This window comes from Stegostoma tigrinum, chromosome 32 (genome assembly GCF_030684315.1).
Source record: "Stegostoma tigrinum isolate sSteTig4 chromosome 32, sSteTig4.hap1, whole genome shotgun sequence".
Taxonomy (NCBI): domain Eukaryota; kingdom Metazoa; phylum Chordata; class Chondrichthyes; order Orectolobiformes; family Stegostomatidae; genus Stegostoma; species Stegostoma tigrinum.
This window is the reverse complement of record NC_081385.1, coordinates 38390824-38408996: the sequence shown is the minus strand read 5'-3', so window position 1 is coordinate 38408996 and position 18173 is coordinate 38390824. Positions and strand designations below refer to the sequence as shown.

Below are 18173 nucleotides of genomic sequence, written 5' to 3'. Positions count from 1 at the left end.
CACAGATTTATGAAGAGGAGAAAGATTTCAAAAGAACGTAAGGGAACTTTTTCCACACAGATGGAGGTGCATATATGGAACAAGCCGCCAGACGAAATGGCAGAGGTAAGTACAAGTACAACCTTTACGAGCTATTTGGAAAGGAAGACAGATTGGAAAATTTGAGAGGGATGTGGGCCAAATGCAGGAAAGCAAGTCTAATTAGTTTAGGAAACCTGCTCATCGTGGGCGAATTGGGCTGAAGGGCCTGTTTCTGTGCTGTATGACTGTATTCTTTGGCAGGACTCTGTTGCATGTTTTGGAAGTAGCAGGGATGATCTTTTGAATGTGGAGACTAGAGGGGTGGAAATTTTGTTAATTGAGGAGGGGGGTGAGGACAGAAGTGCAGTAAACCGGTTGGATATAGCTGAGGACCCTGTCAACCACAGTGGGAGGAATCCTCAGTTGAGGAAAAGGGAGGACATGTTGGTGGTACCCTATGGAATTGGCACTATCATAATCAATATAACAGAGACACGGAAACTGGGAGAACAAAATAAAGACCTCACAGGATGCAGGGTGTGAAGGAGTGTGACAAGATAATTGAGAATCAGAGTTAGTAACAACTACTGGGCAGCCTACCCCCAGAGATACAAACAAGAGAAGTTGACAAATCAGAATTGTCATCCTTTGAGCAGAAAAGTCAGCTGAAATATTTAGAGAAATGGTTTTCTTAAGAGTAGCTCAGGGGGACCATTTCCACTAGCAGGACAAACTTGTCCTGTCACGACATCTCAAAATCATGCCCACTCTGAACACAATGTACTTCAGAAACAGAGAGGTCAGTGCACTAAAATTTTGAAGAATTAACATGCGATTATCATTCAGTGATAGGCCAGATACAGCTGTATCCCATTAGCTCTCTCCACTCTACTCAGTATAGGCTAGACTTGACAGCTCGAGCAGCACAGTGGCAATGTCCCTACATCTGAGTCAGGAGACCACTGATTGGTTTTGGATCTCCAGCATCTACAATTCTGTTTTATTTTACTGTTTAATTTACTGTCAAATCTCTTCCAGGTATGCCACCTTGAATTTCTCCTCCTCTCTCTAACAGGATTTCCATTCTAACTTTTGTTCTTGCTCACCATCATTACTTTCATTTTCAAAATGCAGTACTGAGGAAGACTGGACTTGCTTTGTCCCCACAAATGCTGAGTTTTGCCACCAATTTCTTTTTTGGTTTGAGATCTCCAGCAACTGCAGTTCTTTGCTTTTATTTATATACCTGGGATCTAGACCCACCTGCTCCAAAGGCATGTAGCATATGCAAGTTTTGGCTGGACTAGTGGAAGGGCTGTCCTTTCTAATCTTTGCATCACTGCCTCTGCTGTGAGTCCGGAGTTAGATGATCCCATGGGTGCCCCATTGATTTGTTCGTATGTTTGGCCATTGAAAGTGAAGTGGGTGATGAGGCATAGGTCCTGTAGTTTGAGCATGTTGTCTGTGGAGATGGTTTCACTGGTGTCTTGCTTTTGTTCCAGTAGTGCCAACATTGTTTCCTTTGCTAGTGGCATGTCAGTTGATGTGAATAGGGCAGTGACATCAAACGACATCATGGTCTCCTCATTGTGTGTTCTCGTGTCTTTGATGGTGTTGAGGAATTCTTGGGTTGAGTGCATTGAGTGAGGTGACTTGTTGACTAGGTGCCTGAGTCCCCTTTATAGTACCTTGGCTAATCTGTGTGATGGAGTGCCTGGTAGGGAGACTATGGGTCTAAGGGGTACTTCTGACTTGGGTACTTTCGGGAGGCTGTAGAATCAGGGTGTGTCTTCTTGTAACGGATTTCATTCTTAAGAAGTCTGCTTTGTTGATCTGTCCAGTCTGTTTAATTTTTTTAAGCGTGTACACAGGATTTTGTTGCCTGCTTGCGGTGTTGGGTCATTTTGTACTGGCCAGTATGTGTTTTTGTCAGTGAGCAGCACCTGTGCCTTATTCAGTATTACTGTCATGTGCCTTTTGTCTGCTGGTAGCATTGGGATGTTCTTGTCCTTCTTCAGTCCTTCCGGGGCTTGCCTTTCCAATGTGTTGAGAGTGTTGAGTTTGGTCCTCCCGGTTAGTGTCGGGATTACTGTCTGCCTTATCGTTTGTTGTGTTTCTTTCTTGAAGTTGTTGGTCCTCAGTGTGGCCTCCAGTGTGGCTAGAAATTCTGTTTTGTTGGCGTCCCTGTAGTTATAGTTCAGTCCTTGGGTGAGAACGCAGAGTGTATACTTGGGAAACAGAGAGATCATGTACACAAATTGCACTTTCTTAACTTAAACCCGTGAACAGCAGATGTTTATATTATTTCTCAGGCCAACGCCTTGACCAGCCAGAGTCAACCTGTCTCATTTCAATTTAAAAAAGATTGGCACTGTCAGTCATCATCTCATTGGTGTATTCTCCCTCGCAATACCCCTACCAAACAGAGTCCACTTGCCAACAGTTAACACTGTCTTCCCATACTGTGTAAAATATTTTACCCTTTAAATTGGTGTCTTCCAGATATGTTGATGTGTAAAATAAAAAAAAACTTTGAAATAAAAAGACATTTATTCAGTAATACTGACATTGTATAAAAAATATTCAAGTAGAGTTTTGGTTAAATTGGTACTATTAATCCTTGGATAAAGTTCTTCTGTGATTCAAAATTTTAGGTATAGTTTAACAGTAGTTCAAGATTAATAATTTGGGACTTAATTTAGCTCAACTAAACTCAATTTTGGAGTTAACAAATTCAAGGATAAACCACAGTTAAGTAAATTTTGCCTTAGAAGTTTCTCAACTTCTGAGAAAATTCTAGATTTTATTATTTAGAATGGGGTGAGTAAAGACTTGTAAAGAAAATGGAATTTATTCTTCCCCAACTGCCCTAAGAGACTAATTGTTATCTCAGTTGCAACCTTAAACAAAATGTTGCTGACTCTGACATCCTGAAACATGTGCAGTCATATGTGCAGAAATGGCTAGCATGAGGGGTCATAGTTTTAAGCTGGTTGGTGGAAAGTATCGAGGGGATGTCAGAGGCAGGTTCTTTACGCAGAGAGTTGAGAGAGCATGGAATGCGTTGCCAGCAGCAGTTGTGGAAGCAAGGTCATTGGGGTCATTTAAGAGACTGCTGGACATGAATATGGTCACAGAAATTTGAGGGTGCATACGTGAGGATCAATGGTCGGCACAACATTGTGGGCTGAAGGGCCTGTTCTGTGCTGTACTGTTCTATGTTCTATGTTCTAACTCTGCACAAGTTGCTTAATGAATATCCAGACAAGGCCTGTAAGGACTTGCTTTAAGTGGCCTGACAAGTACACCAGGTCCAAAGATGGAACTGATGAACAAAAACAGTATGAAGTCAAACTGCGGTTTGATGAGCCAGTGAATCTGTAAATAGCTTAAAAAAAAAATGACCTGCACACTAACTGAACAGGTAACCTCCCGCTGCAATCATATACACCCTGAAGAACTACTTTTCCCCTGGGCTGCACTGTAGCAATGCCAGGTCAACAGATGATTTGTTTGCTGAGAACTGAATGCGTTTAGGGCAAGTCCTCAGTTCCTAATCCAGGAGACACTGCAAAGCTGGATTGACAGGCCAGAAATTAGAATTTGGTATTTGTAAAAGATTGGCATTGGTAAAATGCTGGGGAGGGGGTAGGGAAAAGCTGTGTGTAGTCCCTTCTAAAGATGATGTGCTTCTTCTATGCTTAGAGATTCAAAGAGGATGTCTGTGGGCAGCAGTTTGTGGGTTTGCAGGTGCACAGACAGTACCTGAATTGAAATATTTGTATCAAAAGGATGTACAGTTCGCAGGCCAAGCTGCAGTTTTGTTCTATCAAGACAACAAATTTTGAATTTTGCCAATTAATCTTAGATATCAAAAACCAATTAAATTAAATTCAATGGTTTTGACAACATAGATCCAATCCTATTGTAAAAAATATTGATTTGTCATCGAGGGTATAAAAGGAGGGGCAGTTGGGCAAAGACAGGAGAGCTAACCGCCATCTGCCACAGTTAATGGCTTTCAGCTCTCAAGACAATTCCTGGCGCTCTCAGTCCTCTAAGTTTTAGAGAAAGCGCCATCAAAATCAAAAGGTACTTACGGCATAACTAGTTAATATTCCTGACACAACATGTGACAGAGAAGGCACAGGACATTCCAGAAGCCATGTAATCTGGCTTTAACTTCAAGATGCTGAATTCCATTATTTTTATTTTATATAAGTGGGATTTATTGATTGGACTAGTACACCATTAGCATTTTGTTTTATTTGGGAATAATTAGTTAGAAGGCATTTATTTGGTTTGTTAATAGTTTAATTAATTTGTTCATTGTTAGAGTTAGATAAATAAATTGTTACTTTTTGATTTTAAAGTGACTGCCAGAGATTTTATTTTATTTAACCACGACAAGTTGCTGAAAGGCAGGTTACACCACTTTTCACACTCCTTTAAACAGATTATAGGGCATAGTCGCCCTCTGAGCGTTTTGGTTTTAGTTTTCAGAAGTGGGGGGCGGGTCAACTTCTGTTTTAAAGACATTGTCCCCTGCAGACAATAAAGTACCACAAAACATGAAAAAAACCTATAATTGTGAGTAAAGCACAGCTCCCACGCTTGCTTTATGCCAGAATTCTTTACACCACATTTATTCACACCCAACAAGAAAACCCTACCAGCTTTCCAAGTCAAGATCCGCTGTGGCCTGGAAACATGCAAAACCACGAGTGGTCTAGACATTGACAGAAGAATTGACAACCAGTAGGCAAAGATTTAAGTTAACTAACAAAAGAAGGAATAGATACATGAGAAAATTTTTGCAATGTAGTTAGTAACTAGAATGCGCTGCCTGAAAGCATGATAGAAGCAGATTCAAATGAGGTTATCAAGGTGAATTGAGTGCGTTATTGGAAAAAGAAGAATGTGCAAAGCTGAGGGAGAAAATTCATAGAAAATCTTGTGATTCTGTAAAAAAGCGAGCATAATAAAGCTTAACGGGAATCTTAAAGTCAATCGTGGAACTACGAGGGAGGACCTACACAAGGTTGTTTGGGAAGTAATCAAACAGTGGGAAACATATCAAAATATTCAACAAAAATACATTCTGCTGAAAAACAAAAACTTAGCAGGAAAGTCATATCCATGGCTGGCGAAGGAAAGGAGGGATAGTTTTAGATTAAGACAGCATTAAATGTGGTAAAGAATGTAATAAGCCTGAGGAATGAAGGTATTTTAGCATAAAGCCTATAAAAGCAGATAAAATGGGAAATATACTGTTACATTCCAAGAACGTCAGGCAGGTCAACGTATTAATGCAGAAGCATTATTGAGGTGGTGTTTACTCTGTAAGCAGCAAGGTTAGGCAGTGGTAGACTGATGACTCACTGGGGAATGAGGCACACAGAATCAGATTAATAGTGACTTTAAAATCACAACAGGTTGCCAATCCATTGTTTTTCATCACTAGTACAATAGGTGTGGCCTAATCACATTCATTAATCGTTTCAAAGATTCCAGCTTGGCTGGTGTCTAATTCAGCCTCGACCTTTAATCTGATTGCATAAAGCACTGATATAGTTTTGCAAGTGTTGCTGGATTCTCATCCTTGATTTTCAGTTTAACAGAGATCTATTTCTTGCGCCCAGATCCCCACTGAAAACAATGACATTTCTTTAAAATTCACGGCAAATCAGTCTCAGAATCTGACAAGCACTTCACTTCAGCCCAGTTGTGTTTGATTTTCACCAACCACATTTTTCACAATGAAGTTGCAAAATTTCCTTTAGTAATGCGTGCAAAGCTTGAGACTGACAGCAGTGATGAACATTCAAACTGATGAAACTTCTTAAAAACACCACTTCATCTAAATACGTGCTCAGTACAACTTTTGAGTATTGCAAAGTCACTAAGCTGCTTCTGATGCATGCTTCCAGGTAGTAATGAAACCACTGCTCATGTCCACTCAATTCCATTCTTACCACATTGTCATTGAGTCAGGGAATAATCTAGCCCCTTGTGGAATTTGAGGAAACTGGGTAAATTTCAATCCACAACAGCCTGGGTAGCAGGAAGCAGAAGATGATGGTTGAGGAGTGGTTTTCCAACTGGAAATCTGTGTCCAGTAGGGTCTCACGGGAGTCAATGTTAGGATCTTTGCTGCTTGGGGTTTATATAATCGAGAATCAGTTCCAAGTCAGAATTGACAAGTATGCTCACAAACAATTCAGTAAGTAGGATGTAAGTGGTGAGGAGGCTAGCCTTAGACAACAAGAGGATTTAAACAGGCTGGTCAGTGAGCTAATTAATGTCAAAAGAAAATAATGCAAGGTGATGCACTTTTCACCCTGAGGGTGGTAGGAATCAGGAACTCACTTCCTGAAAGGATGTTAGAGATGGAAATCCTCGTAACATTTAAGAGGTAATTAGGGATGTGCAGTTGTAATGCCAATACATAAATAACTTTGGGCCAAGATCTAAAAAATAGGATTAGAATAATTAAGTGTTTGTTTTTGATCAGCGTGGACATGATGGGCCAAAGGGCCTTTTTCTTGGCTGTGGATCTGTGTGTCTATTACAGTCTGCCAGTTGTTGGGTCGTACGGCCTATATTACAGACCTGGCATTACACTGGTGCTGAAATTCAGATGCTGCTATCTATTCATGGTTTTGGCTTGAATATAGCATCTTGTTCATTCAGAAAACCAATAGCAAACCAATGGCTAGAAAGAGCTAGCTCTACCTGCTGTTCATATTTTTGAGATACCTACATCTGCAGTGTGTTCTGGGGTAGACTCAGAGTCAAAAGTGATGGCAGGCCCTTTCTTAGTTTGTGTGATATGTTTTGAGTGATGATTTGATCAGAGTAGCCACAACAGGACAGTTTGGATATACCCTATCTCAGCATCAAGCTTACACAGCGATCAGAACCTCACTATTGATGAGGTTACCAACAAAATTGGGGCTAAAGGAATCCCAATGGTTCCACTAATTGCAAAGGTTTACAGTGGGTAGTAGACAGCCCTCTGGCAAATCTCCCCTCTATCTTAGATAACAAAGTGTGAAGCTGGATGAACACAGCAGGCCAAACAGCATCTCAGCAGCAGAAAAGCTGACATAGTTCACATTATCTCTGATCTCCCCTTTATCTTCTTTGCTCCAACAACCATCCCCGCATTTCTAATCTAATCCTAAACTGAAATCCCTCAACCATCTCCTCTGTACTCTCGAGGACCCTCACATCCTTCCTAAAGTTTGGTGACCAGAAATGAACATAATACTTGAGTTGTGACCTAACCAGAGCTTATAAAGGTGCAGCATAATGTCACGGATTTCATAAACGTATTGAGAATCAAATCAAAGATACTTTACTGACTACCCTCTCAGTATATGCTATCATCTTCAGAGATCCATGCAAATTAAATCCCAGGTCTCCAAGTCTTACCGAAGAACAGCACCTGCAATAAAGCAGCATGCCCCCGTGATTGATACAATGAAGTGCTGTCCTTTGGTAAGACTTGGAGACCTGGGATTTAATATGCATGGCTGTCTGAAGTATCAATCTCACAATGAAGTCTTGGAGTCCAGAAGTCTTTGAATCCAGAATTTTCAAAATTTAAACGGTTTGGTTAGTAGTTCCAAATGAGCCAGTGACAAGAGTGTTTTCAAAGTACCTTATTTGGCTCACTACAGGTATGATTTCTTAGTTTCACTTAAACAGCATTTGCAGTGACAATCTCATATTAAAGCACAGCTCCTGCAGTTCCCGGCAGTGATCATATTACCAATTTGCTTGAGGACAAGGTGTGCCGGAATTTCCACGTCATTAAATTGCTGCAAAAGCTGATTGTTGCCATAGGCTACTATAATCATGATTATGTCACATGATCCAAAATGCACAATTCAGTCAAATGATAAACATCAAATCAGACCAATAACAGAAATATAAAACATAGCATAGCATTTGCCTTATGAAGTCACAGAAACTTAATGTCTGTAAACAAATGGCATCTAAAATATTGTGCAACCATAACCAAGCTGTCACTTAGCAGTCACTAGCAGAAATTACTGCTTAAAATACAGAATTGATCATGTCGTCTTCAGGTTGTAAAAGGTATAATATAAATGCACATATCTACTTTTAACAATACTGCCCTTTGAGTTCTATCACAAAGGCAACAGAACGTCCAAGGAAAGCTGTAACCCAGGAACCATAACATCTCCTACCACTGCCCTTTCACATGGTTGAGCTTGTGGTTTGGAAGATACTGTCAAAGGAGCCAAGATGAGTGACTGCACTCTATCTTGTATCTAGTACATACTGCTGCATGTTGGTAATGAAGGGAATGAAGATGGTGGTGGAGGGAGTGAAGACGGTGGATGGGCAATGACCAAGTTGCTTTGATCCTGGATAATGTCAAGATTCCAGAGTTATTACAGCTACACTCATACAGGTGTAAGTTATTATAATTCACTTAGATTAAGGGCAGATGTAGAGAGGTCAAAGACAAACCAAGAGTGCAATATTTTACTTGGGGAAAGGTCACTTTCAATAAACAGAGAAGTGATTGAGTGAAAGCAGTTTGGAAACAGTTATTTGTAGATAAATTGATGTCCAAGCTAGGGGAAGACGATTCAAGATGGAGCGAATTCAAAAGGATTATAACCTCAAAGAGAAAGAGGGTGGGATTCTCAAATCTAAACATCCCTGAATGCTAATACTAGTCAGGTAAAACAAAAAAGGGAAGCTTATGTCTGAAAGCTTAATACTACAGAAAGCATAGCAATGTAGGCAGTTAGGGGCAAGGCTAAAAATGAAATTAAAAAGAAGCAAGTTTGAAAAAGTACTGAAGAGTAAAAATAATGCAAATTTAACAATGCATCAAGGAAGAGTTGAGCAGAGTGGAAACAAAATGGGTAAACTGTCAATGGAAACAAAATGTGGCCCATAATTTTCAATGCATGTTTGTCAAGAGAAAGAAAATGATTCAACTATTATTTTTGAATGGGGCACAGTGGAAAATATTGGTTGGAATAAAAGATGAAACACAAAATGCTCAGTCTCAGCAGCTTTGGAGGTCAAACCACCAGTGCCAGATGAAATGTACTCCTGTCTATTCCAAGAATACACTCATACATACAATCCCTACAGTGCGGAAACAGGCCCTTCAGCCCAACAAGTCCACACCAACCCTCAGAGCATCTGACCCAGACGCATCCCTCTATAACCCACCTAATCTACACATCCCTGAACACTATGGGCAATTTAGCATGGCCCATCCACCTAGCCTGCACATCTTTGGACTGTGGGAGGAAACGGGGGCAGCCGGAGGAAACCCAAGACGACACAGGGAGAACACGTGAACTCCACAGATAGTTGCCCAAGGCTGGAATCAAATCCAGATTCCTGGTGCTGTGAGGCAGTAGTGCTAAGCACTGAGTCACTGTAGCATCCACGGGAGTTGACTATTGCTGTTTGGAAAAAGCTGACATTTTCTCGTGACTTCTTACAGCACAGGCTTGGGTGAAAAATATCCAAATGAGTACATAACATGATCTGCTGAGAGAGGAAATAACAGACTTTGACTCTCATTTTACAAACCTCTTTGGCTACAGGCATGGTGATGGAAAAGTGGGAAACAGCTGAATGGCACCATTGCTTAAAAAGGGAGTGAGAAATAACCAAGAAATAACAGGTCAATCAGTTTAGTTGCAGTGATTGGAAAATTACTGGATAAAGAATTGGGGGACAGCATTACTGATCATTTAGGAAAGCATCAAGTAGTCAAGGGCAGTTGCAATCAGCATGGACATATTAGCAGAAATTTCTTCTGAATAAATTGCTTGAAAGTTTTGAGAAAGAAGGAAGGGGTGGGTTAATATGTATTCATAAAGCCCATGTGTGCTTTAGCAAGATGTTTCACGCAGTCCCACCCATAGACTGGTCAGAAAGTAAAGAGGTCCAGCAGAAAGGGAGGAGTTGGGTCTATAATTGGCTGAGTGGCTAACATCGAAGTACAATGATCAATGGGGACTTACAATCAAAAATTTAGGTTTAAGTGTAAAAAAGTGAGAAAACAAAAACTTTGCAGATGAAAAAAAATTTATGATGTTAATAACATGGAAGAAAGTTGTAGACTGAAGGAGGTATCATTGGGCTAATTTGGTCAACAAAAAAGAAGCAAATATAATTCAGTGCAGAAGTACTGCATTTGGGGAGCTATAAAAAAGCAATGGAATAGACAATAAATGGTAAGATACTGAGAAGTGTAGAGAAACCACAGAGCCCATGTCCAGATACAAGGTAATGGCTTGACAGATAGATAAGGTAGTTAAGACAGTATTTAAAATGCTTTCCTTTATTTGCTGAGTCACAGATTAGAGCAGGGAGGTTATACTTGAAATATATGACACAGTGGTTAGGACATAGCTACATGATTGTAGCTAGTTCTGGTCACCATGGGCCAGATTTTCTAAGGAGTAACAATCAGTCAGATTGCCCTTCTGTTACTACATTTTACATAAAGAAAGAACTCCACACTTCAGTTCAATCAGGACTTCTTCAGAAGTGAGGGATCATACCTTAAATCCGACAGATCCCTCAAAGTGCAGGACAATCAGGGGAAGTCAAACCACATCACAACATGAAGTTGCCAGCTTTTGTGATTTTGAAGTTCAGCAAAGATAGCTCCTTTAACAGATCCCATAAAAAGGCATATTTCAGGAGGATAGGATGTCATGTGAGAAGAGGGCCAAATAAGTGCTGTACTATTTAGACAGTGTTGGGATACCGGGTTTGGCAGGGTAGAGGTCTTGACGTCAGGTCCTGAAGGAGGATAGTGGGGTGCAGTGAATTGGGAAGGGGCTTTCAGGTGGGGACCTCAAGAACGGGTGTTGCAAAATGAGGTAGTATGAGGTGGCATATTGAGGGTACAACTTATTAGTTATCCAAGGATTAGACTAGATTTTTAATTCTTGTGTTTCCTGGGTAACTATTTACTTAACTGCAGAAAAACCCTCTGAATTCTCAGCTTTAAATGGATACACAGAGGCTTCCAAGCTTAATGGAATTGCCCATGGAAATCTTTAATTTTCCAGGCAATTCCTCAGTCTGCTACGCTGCGCATTCTACAGGATCCTGATGCACAGCTTCATGTTGCAGAAACATCTTTCTAACAAACATAAAATCTGGATCCATATTCCAGGAAGGATGTAGTCACAATAAATAAATGGGAATATTTAGGAGGATGTTACCACAAGAGGAAAATTTCAGTTATGTGGACAGACTGGATGGGTGGGGCACTTATTTTTTAATAGAGCAGAGGTGGTTGAGGGGAGATTTAATTGTGGTAGACAAAATTATGAGAGGCCTGAACAGATTGGATAGGAAGGACTCATTTCCCTTACCAGAAAGATGAATAACCAGGGTGCACAGATTGAAAGCAACAGTCAAAAATACTAGAGACATGTCAAGGAAGAATGCTTTCACCCACAGGGTAGTAGGGATCTCACTGCTTGAAAAAAAAGCCTGAAACCCTCAATGCACTGTGTCTGGACACACGAGATGCAGTCATCCACAGAACTACAGGCCAAGAGTTCTAAAGCAAAATTACTGTTAAGGTGAAATTATTAAACAATACAAACAATACATGCCAAAGGACCTCTTTCCTAGGTAGAAAGACTTCATTTATATTGTGATTTTTATAAGCTCAGGCCAATCCCAAGAGGCTTGCTAGGAGTGAAGTAAGTTATCATTCAATCACAGCAGAAATGTAACTTTCACTTAACAAGGCTTCTGAATAATATCTTGTCCAAAAGACAGTGCAGCATTTCTCTTCTCCAGCACCAAATATCAAGCCTGGGCTGTGTGTTCAGGACTCTGGAGTCAGGCTTGAACACAACTATCTGATTTGGCACCATGATTGCTCATCACTGAGCAGCACCAAGATTGCTAGTCACTGAGCCACAGCTGACATAAACATAACAGAAAATAAATAAAAACCGGATGAACCACGCACACTGTAAATCAGAAAAAAAAATTGCTGGAAAAGCACAGCAGGTCTGGCAGCATCTGTGGAGAGAAATTAGAGTTATGTTTCAGGTTGGGTGGCCCTTCCTCAGAATATGCAGAACACTTACATGAATACATACTGTTGGTGCTCACCCACTGGCCTGCCATTTTTTGCTAATGTTTGAGATAGTTTTACCAGTGATAGAAGACACTGACTTTTTACTTCGAGCTATAACCCCAGCAACAAATGGACCCTAACTAATCCATCCAAATAGGGAAAATAAATCTTTCAACATTGTATCTTTTTAATTGCTTCTTGCTAATGATAGATGACTCCTAATCACACCTAGGAGTTTCTGATTACTCATTTTACTTTCAGAGAAACTTAATATCCACCCACATCATCTCAAAATAAACTGCAATAAATTCATAACCATGACTAATCCGTTCACAGGCAAAACTGGTGAGTATCTACAACTCATCAATCCCGTCACCCCCTGAGTCATCACAACAGGGGAGGAGCAAAGTCAAATTAAACTGTGTTAAAGCACAGAATCATTCTTGCCCACATCTTTTAAGATTGCTGCTACCCCTTAAATAACAAGAAATGGCTGAACAAGTAGAAACAGTGAGGTTGGGCGGAGACTGTTGAGGATTGGCGCTGGATGCCTATGATTTCATATTTCAAATGTCAGAAGCGGAATGATTCCCAAGAGTGCACAAGTTCAATTTGTAAAGTTCACTGTCAATCTCTTTAATTGCACTATTCCCCCCACACTAACTCAAAAACTGCTCAATCGCCTCGCAGGCGCCTTGGGATCCTGCTACATGCAGATAAACTGCTATGTTCTCTTTAAATGAGAAACTTAATTGCATGCTCCACAATTTGGGACATCTTGGAGATTATGAATGCCATTCTTGTGTGTCTTGTTAAGTTCCAAATGCTCTGTCCTTCAATTAAATTGCAATATAATACATTTCTTCCCAGAACCTCATTAGTTTCTCTACTTCAGTCTCCCTTCTATAATCTCACTGCTTCTAAAAATCAAATCTCAGTAAAGTTAGTAATTATTTTCTGCTGTGCCTCATTCAGCCCTTTACCTCGTATTCTCACTAATAGTAAGTGTATCTAAATTAGATTCAGCAGCTCAAGAAGAATTCCCCAGGTTTCTCAAGTACAGGAAGCCTGAAACTTACTCTGAGCATTATATGCAAAACAACATTTTTTCCAAGGCAAAATCTTCACATTCAAGCTTCAGATATACATTACTCAACATTTAAGTGTTATAGACCTAAAGATGTTCTTCCATCTGCTCGGCAGGTGACGGGCCTCCACATTTGGATGAGACACTATGCAGCATTGAGCAGCAAAAGATGACAACCATGGCTCCATGGTTCAAAACTTCTGCTACCCTAACTCAAAACTATTGTGGAATACATGAGTAAACTACCCATTTGGATGCATATCACTCAAAAACAAACCCCTCACTTTTAAAATTTGTATAGAATTATGTTAGAACCAAACAGCTGCAAAAGTCACTGCATCAATACTGATAAGCGGGGTTTGTGACTGGGATCACCAGTAAAAGGTTTTTATACCACAGTCAGGGGAGAGTTCTCTACACTCCACTCCTTCCCTAAAATACACATGCAAGACTGGAAACTCCAATATCAAATGGTACAGTGACAGGCATAACAAAGCAGCTATTACAAATACAGCACTCTGCTGTACGTCTGCAGAATGAAACTGAGCAACAGCGTGGTATTCTTGGAGATTCTGCCCATCCTAAAATTTGCAATTAAGGCAAAATACTGCAGATGCTAGAAATCTGAAAGAATCCTGAAGAAAGTCAACAGGTCTGAAAATTCCATTTCTTTCTCCACAGATGCTATCATCGACTGATGCTGCCAGACTGAGTTTCTCCAGCATCGCAGGAGCACAAAAGCTGACATTTCGGGCCTAGACCCCCGAAACGTCAGCTTTTGTGCTCCTGAGATGCTGCTTGGCCTGCTGTGTTCATCCAGCTTCACACTTTGTTATCTTGGATTCTCCAGCATCTGCAGCTCCCATTATCTCTGAGTTTCCCCAGCATGGTGTTTGTCTATAATTCGTAATGTTGGGAGTAACTGACTAATAATCAAACAGTATCCTGTTAAGTAGTGGACGAACAGGTTTTTATTCCATCTAGCTGGGGTACAAAACAAAATTTCAGAACCATGACTGGTGCGGATACTATGTTCCGCAGATACAAGTCCTGCACAGCAATGGCTGCCCGCATTCACTCATTCAGTAAAGTCATGTACTATGGCTCAATAAAATCTGCCACTCAGTGCTTTATGTTTCAAGCCACATTCCCTGCATTTTTTCATAACCGATGTTCAAATGCAAAAAGATTATAATAATGTAGGAAAAGTGAGTTTTTAAAAGTACCATAGGACCTTTTACATTAAGCTACAAGGGCAAACAAGTGACCTGAAAGATGGTACAGTGCAACTTTTCCTCAGTATTGTACTGGGAGTGTCATCCTGGATTATCTTCTAAAGTCTCTGGCGTAGGAGTTAAATCCACAACTTTCCAGCACAAAGGCAAATATTCTCCCTCGTCAGTCAAAGCTGAATAACCGGTTCTATCATTCCAAAATTAACCTTCCAGATCAGAACCCAAGTGCAAGAGTAAACACCAGTTACATTGCAGGTGTTGGACATGCCCTGCCGGACACATCTCCCAATCTGATTCCAGAAAGCTTCAGAATTCATTTTATATACATCCACATAACCTCAACCTGGAATCTTTAAACCAGCCATTGTTCTGAGCTTAGAGTTAACAAGTTTTCAAGCAATGGCAACAGGAAATGGGACATGCTCACAGGCTACCCGAGTCTGCTACAGTGCTCCAACAAAGCTCGACAAAATACTACCTCACTTTCCACTTGGTCACTTTACAGGCTGCAAAACTCAACGAGTTCAAAAGCTTCAGCGAATGACCTCTGTCCTCCATTTTGATAACAACCTCCCAGACATGTCTGACTTATGTCTTGGTGGTCTGTTGTCAAAGTGGACCCATTTTCTCCTCCTCACACCTAACATTTACACCTTTCACATTTCAATTACTCCTTTACCGACACCAGGCTTTTACTCTGAGCACCCTCCCCTCATTTTTTTTAAGCTGTTGACAGGGCAGGAGGGACATCATGTTCCAGTTTTCTTTCCAGTTTTCTTTCCAGTTCTGAAGGAGAGTAATAGGGACCACTAGACATTAACTTTGAATCTCTCTCCACAGATGCAGCAGACCTGATGCGTATCTCCAGAGATAGTAGGAACTGCAGATGCAGGAGAATCTGCGATGACAAGGTGTACAGCTGGATGAACACAGCAGGCCAAGCAGCAGAGGGGCAGGAAGGCTGAGGTTTCAGGCCTAGACCCTTCTTCAATATCTCCAGCATTTGTTTTTATTTCAGATTTCCAGCATCCGTAGTACTTTAGCTTTACAAGGTAATATGGATTTGGTTGTCAGTCAGACTGCTGCCTGACTCCCCAGTCCAAAAACCAGCCGTGTGCCACTGCCCATTTAAACCATTTTTTTAAATTCCAAAACGTGAAACTTGCGCCCAGTCCATACCCTCACGGGAAGTTTCCCTGCACTCAGGGAGGCTCCTTGCTCTACGCAAGAATCTGAATTCTCCATTCTCCAATCCTGGTATCCAGTCAACCATGGAAGACTTTGGTTAACCTGTGGAGTTTTAGTTTTCTTTTTAAACCCACTCAGAAACGGCAAGGAGTACAGAGTAAAATTATATACAGTCGAAAGACTTACATCTCTTTTCGGGTCGAACTTCAGGCTGGATTCAATCATTTTCGGGGCGGCGATATCAAGAGCTCGCTTGGCCTCTGGGCTCTCCCTCTCTGTGTCGGTGTCTTGTTACCTGGGGGTGCGTCTCTCCCTCTCCTTCTCGGTCCCGAGAGGTGGGGCTCTGTCAGGTATAGGCCTCTCACGTGACAGGAAGTACCATGGCTCTCCTCCCAACCGCTCACCTGGACAGGGAGTGGGTGGACATTGCCCCGGGTGGAGAATGGGGGAAGTAGCCCAGAGGCTCCATCCTGTACCCCGTTTTTTTGCTGAGCTCATCGACAACTCCACTTCTCGACGGAAAACAATCAGAGGCTCTTCACGTTGAAGAATTTTCTGTGGCAACGGGAGGCGGTGAGCGGTGGCTGGGGAGCCAGGTTTCTAGATTTTTCTTCATCGATCCTGAGGAAAGCCTGCCTGTGTTTGTCACAAGCGCCTTGGATGCCAACTGTGCTGCCTCCCACAGTTAACTAACTCATTGGCACTCTCTTGAACAACCAGGAAGTTGGGTGAACAGCATAGCTTAGAATGTACACCACAGAAACAGGTCATTGAGTCCAACCAGCCACTTCTCATCTTTTCTGTTCTAAATCTAGCTTCATTATCATATTCCCTCCTGTCTGAAATTCTGCTTCTGCCACTCCTAGCTTTAGTAACTTCCACATTCCCACAATCTCTGGGCTTCTCCTGAATTCCCTATTCAGTTTCTAGGTGACTGTTACATTGATGGTTTCCAAGATGTGCTGTTTCCCTACAGGATCGAAGCAGGCTATGAGGCCGGTTAAATTCAGACCAGCCTACCCCCTACCCTATCCGTGTAGACCTACAATTTCCATGGTCAATCTACCTAACCTGCAGATCTTTGGACTGTGGGAGGAAACTGGAGCAGCCAGAGGAAACCCATGCAGATATGGGGAGAATGTGCAAACTGCACACAGCCACCTGAGGATGGAATCAAACTCAGGTCCCTTGTGCTGTGAGGCAGCAGTGCTAATGCCTGAGTCACTGTGCCATCCCAAAAGAGGACATATTCCTTCTGTATCCACTTCATCAAAACCCTCCATAATTTGAAACACCTTCAACAGGTTATGCTTTCCAAGATGGAAGAGATCCAGCCTGTCAATCCTTTCCTGATATCTGTACCCACATAATTCTGGTATCACTGCACCCTCTCCAGTGCCTTTTTATAATATGGTGAGTAGAATTGCACACAATATTCTTATTTGTCTAACATAACTTCTTTTGCATTCTGTCCCTTTGAAATAAATGTTTAGTTTCTTTTTAATATTCTCAATAACCTGTGTTCCAACATTTAGCACTTCTACTTCTACCAGGACAGATCCAGAAAATATGACAGCACAGCAATATAAGATACAGGAGCAGAAATTAGGCCATTCGGCCCATTGAGTCTGCTCTACTATTCAATCATGGCTGATAAATTCCTCAACCCCATTATCCTGCTTTCTTCCCGTAATCCTTGATAATCAAGGACCTATCCATCTCAGTCTTAAATGTACTCAATGTCCTGGCCTCCACAGCCTTCTGTGGCAATAAATTCCATAGATTCACCACTCTGTGGCTGAAGAAGTTTCTCCTTATCTCTGTTCTAAGAGGTCTTTCCTTTACTCTAAGGCTGTGCCCTCAGGTCCTAGTCTCTCCTACCCATGGAAGCATTTTCTTAACTGCTGCGCTGTCTAGGCCATTCGGTATTCTGTAAGTTTCAATTAGATCTCCCCCCTCATCCTTCTAAGCTCCATGAGTATAGTCCCAGAGTCCTCAAACGGTCCTCATAAGTTAAGCTTTCCATTCCTGGGACCATTCTCATGAACCTACTCTGAACCCATTCCTTGCTGAGAAATGGGGCCCAAAATTGCACACAATACTCCAAATGTGGCCTGACCAGAGCCTTATCAAGCCTCAGTAGTACATCCCTGCTCTTATATTCAAGTCCTTTCAAAACAAATGCCAACATCGCATATGCCTTCCTGATTACTAACTCGATCTGCAAGTTTACCTTGAGAGAATCCTGGACTAGGACTCCCAAGTCTCCATACAGTCATAAGGGATTGATCTCATGGCATCAGGCAAACATTGCAAAGAAATTACCTGTGACAAGTACCTACTAACTCTTAGCTACTTCATGTTGAACATCACTTGGAAAAAGCACAGAGGTCAGCAACAGCATAAAATGTACCCTGGGCACTTAAATATCCAGTATCAAGAGTGACTCAACAGCATCACCATTCTCCAAGTTGGCTCAGACCCAAAAGACATAGCTGTTGAGGTGGCTTACAGCAGACTA

At 41.4% G+C, this 18173-nt stretch overlaps 1 protein-coding gene across 1 annotated transcript in view; it reads right to left on the bottom strand.

The window, feature by feature from the left end:
• Nucleotides 1–16013, bottom strand: part of st14a (ST14 transmembrane serine protease matriptase a) — a 97849-nt gene extending 81836 nt beyond the window's left edge. The window contains exon 1 of the mRNA XM_048562383.2: nt 15839–16013. Within this exon, the coding sequence (XP_048418340.1) occupies nt 15839–15877 (39 nt within the window). The 5' untranslated portion in view covers nt 15878–16013. The remainder of the gene's footprint in view (nt 1–15838) is intronic.
• Between the last annotated feature and the right edge of the window lie 2160 nt (nt 16014–18173).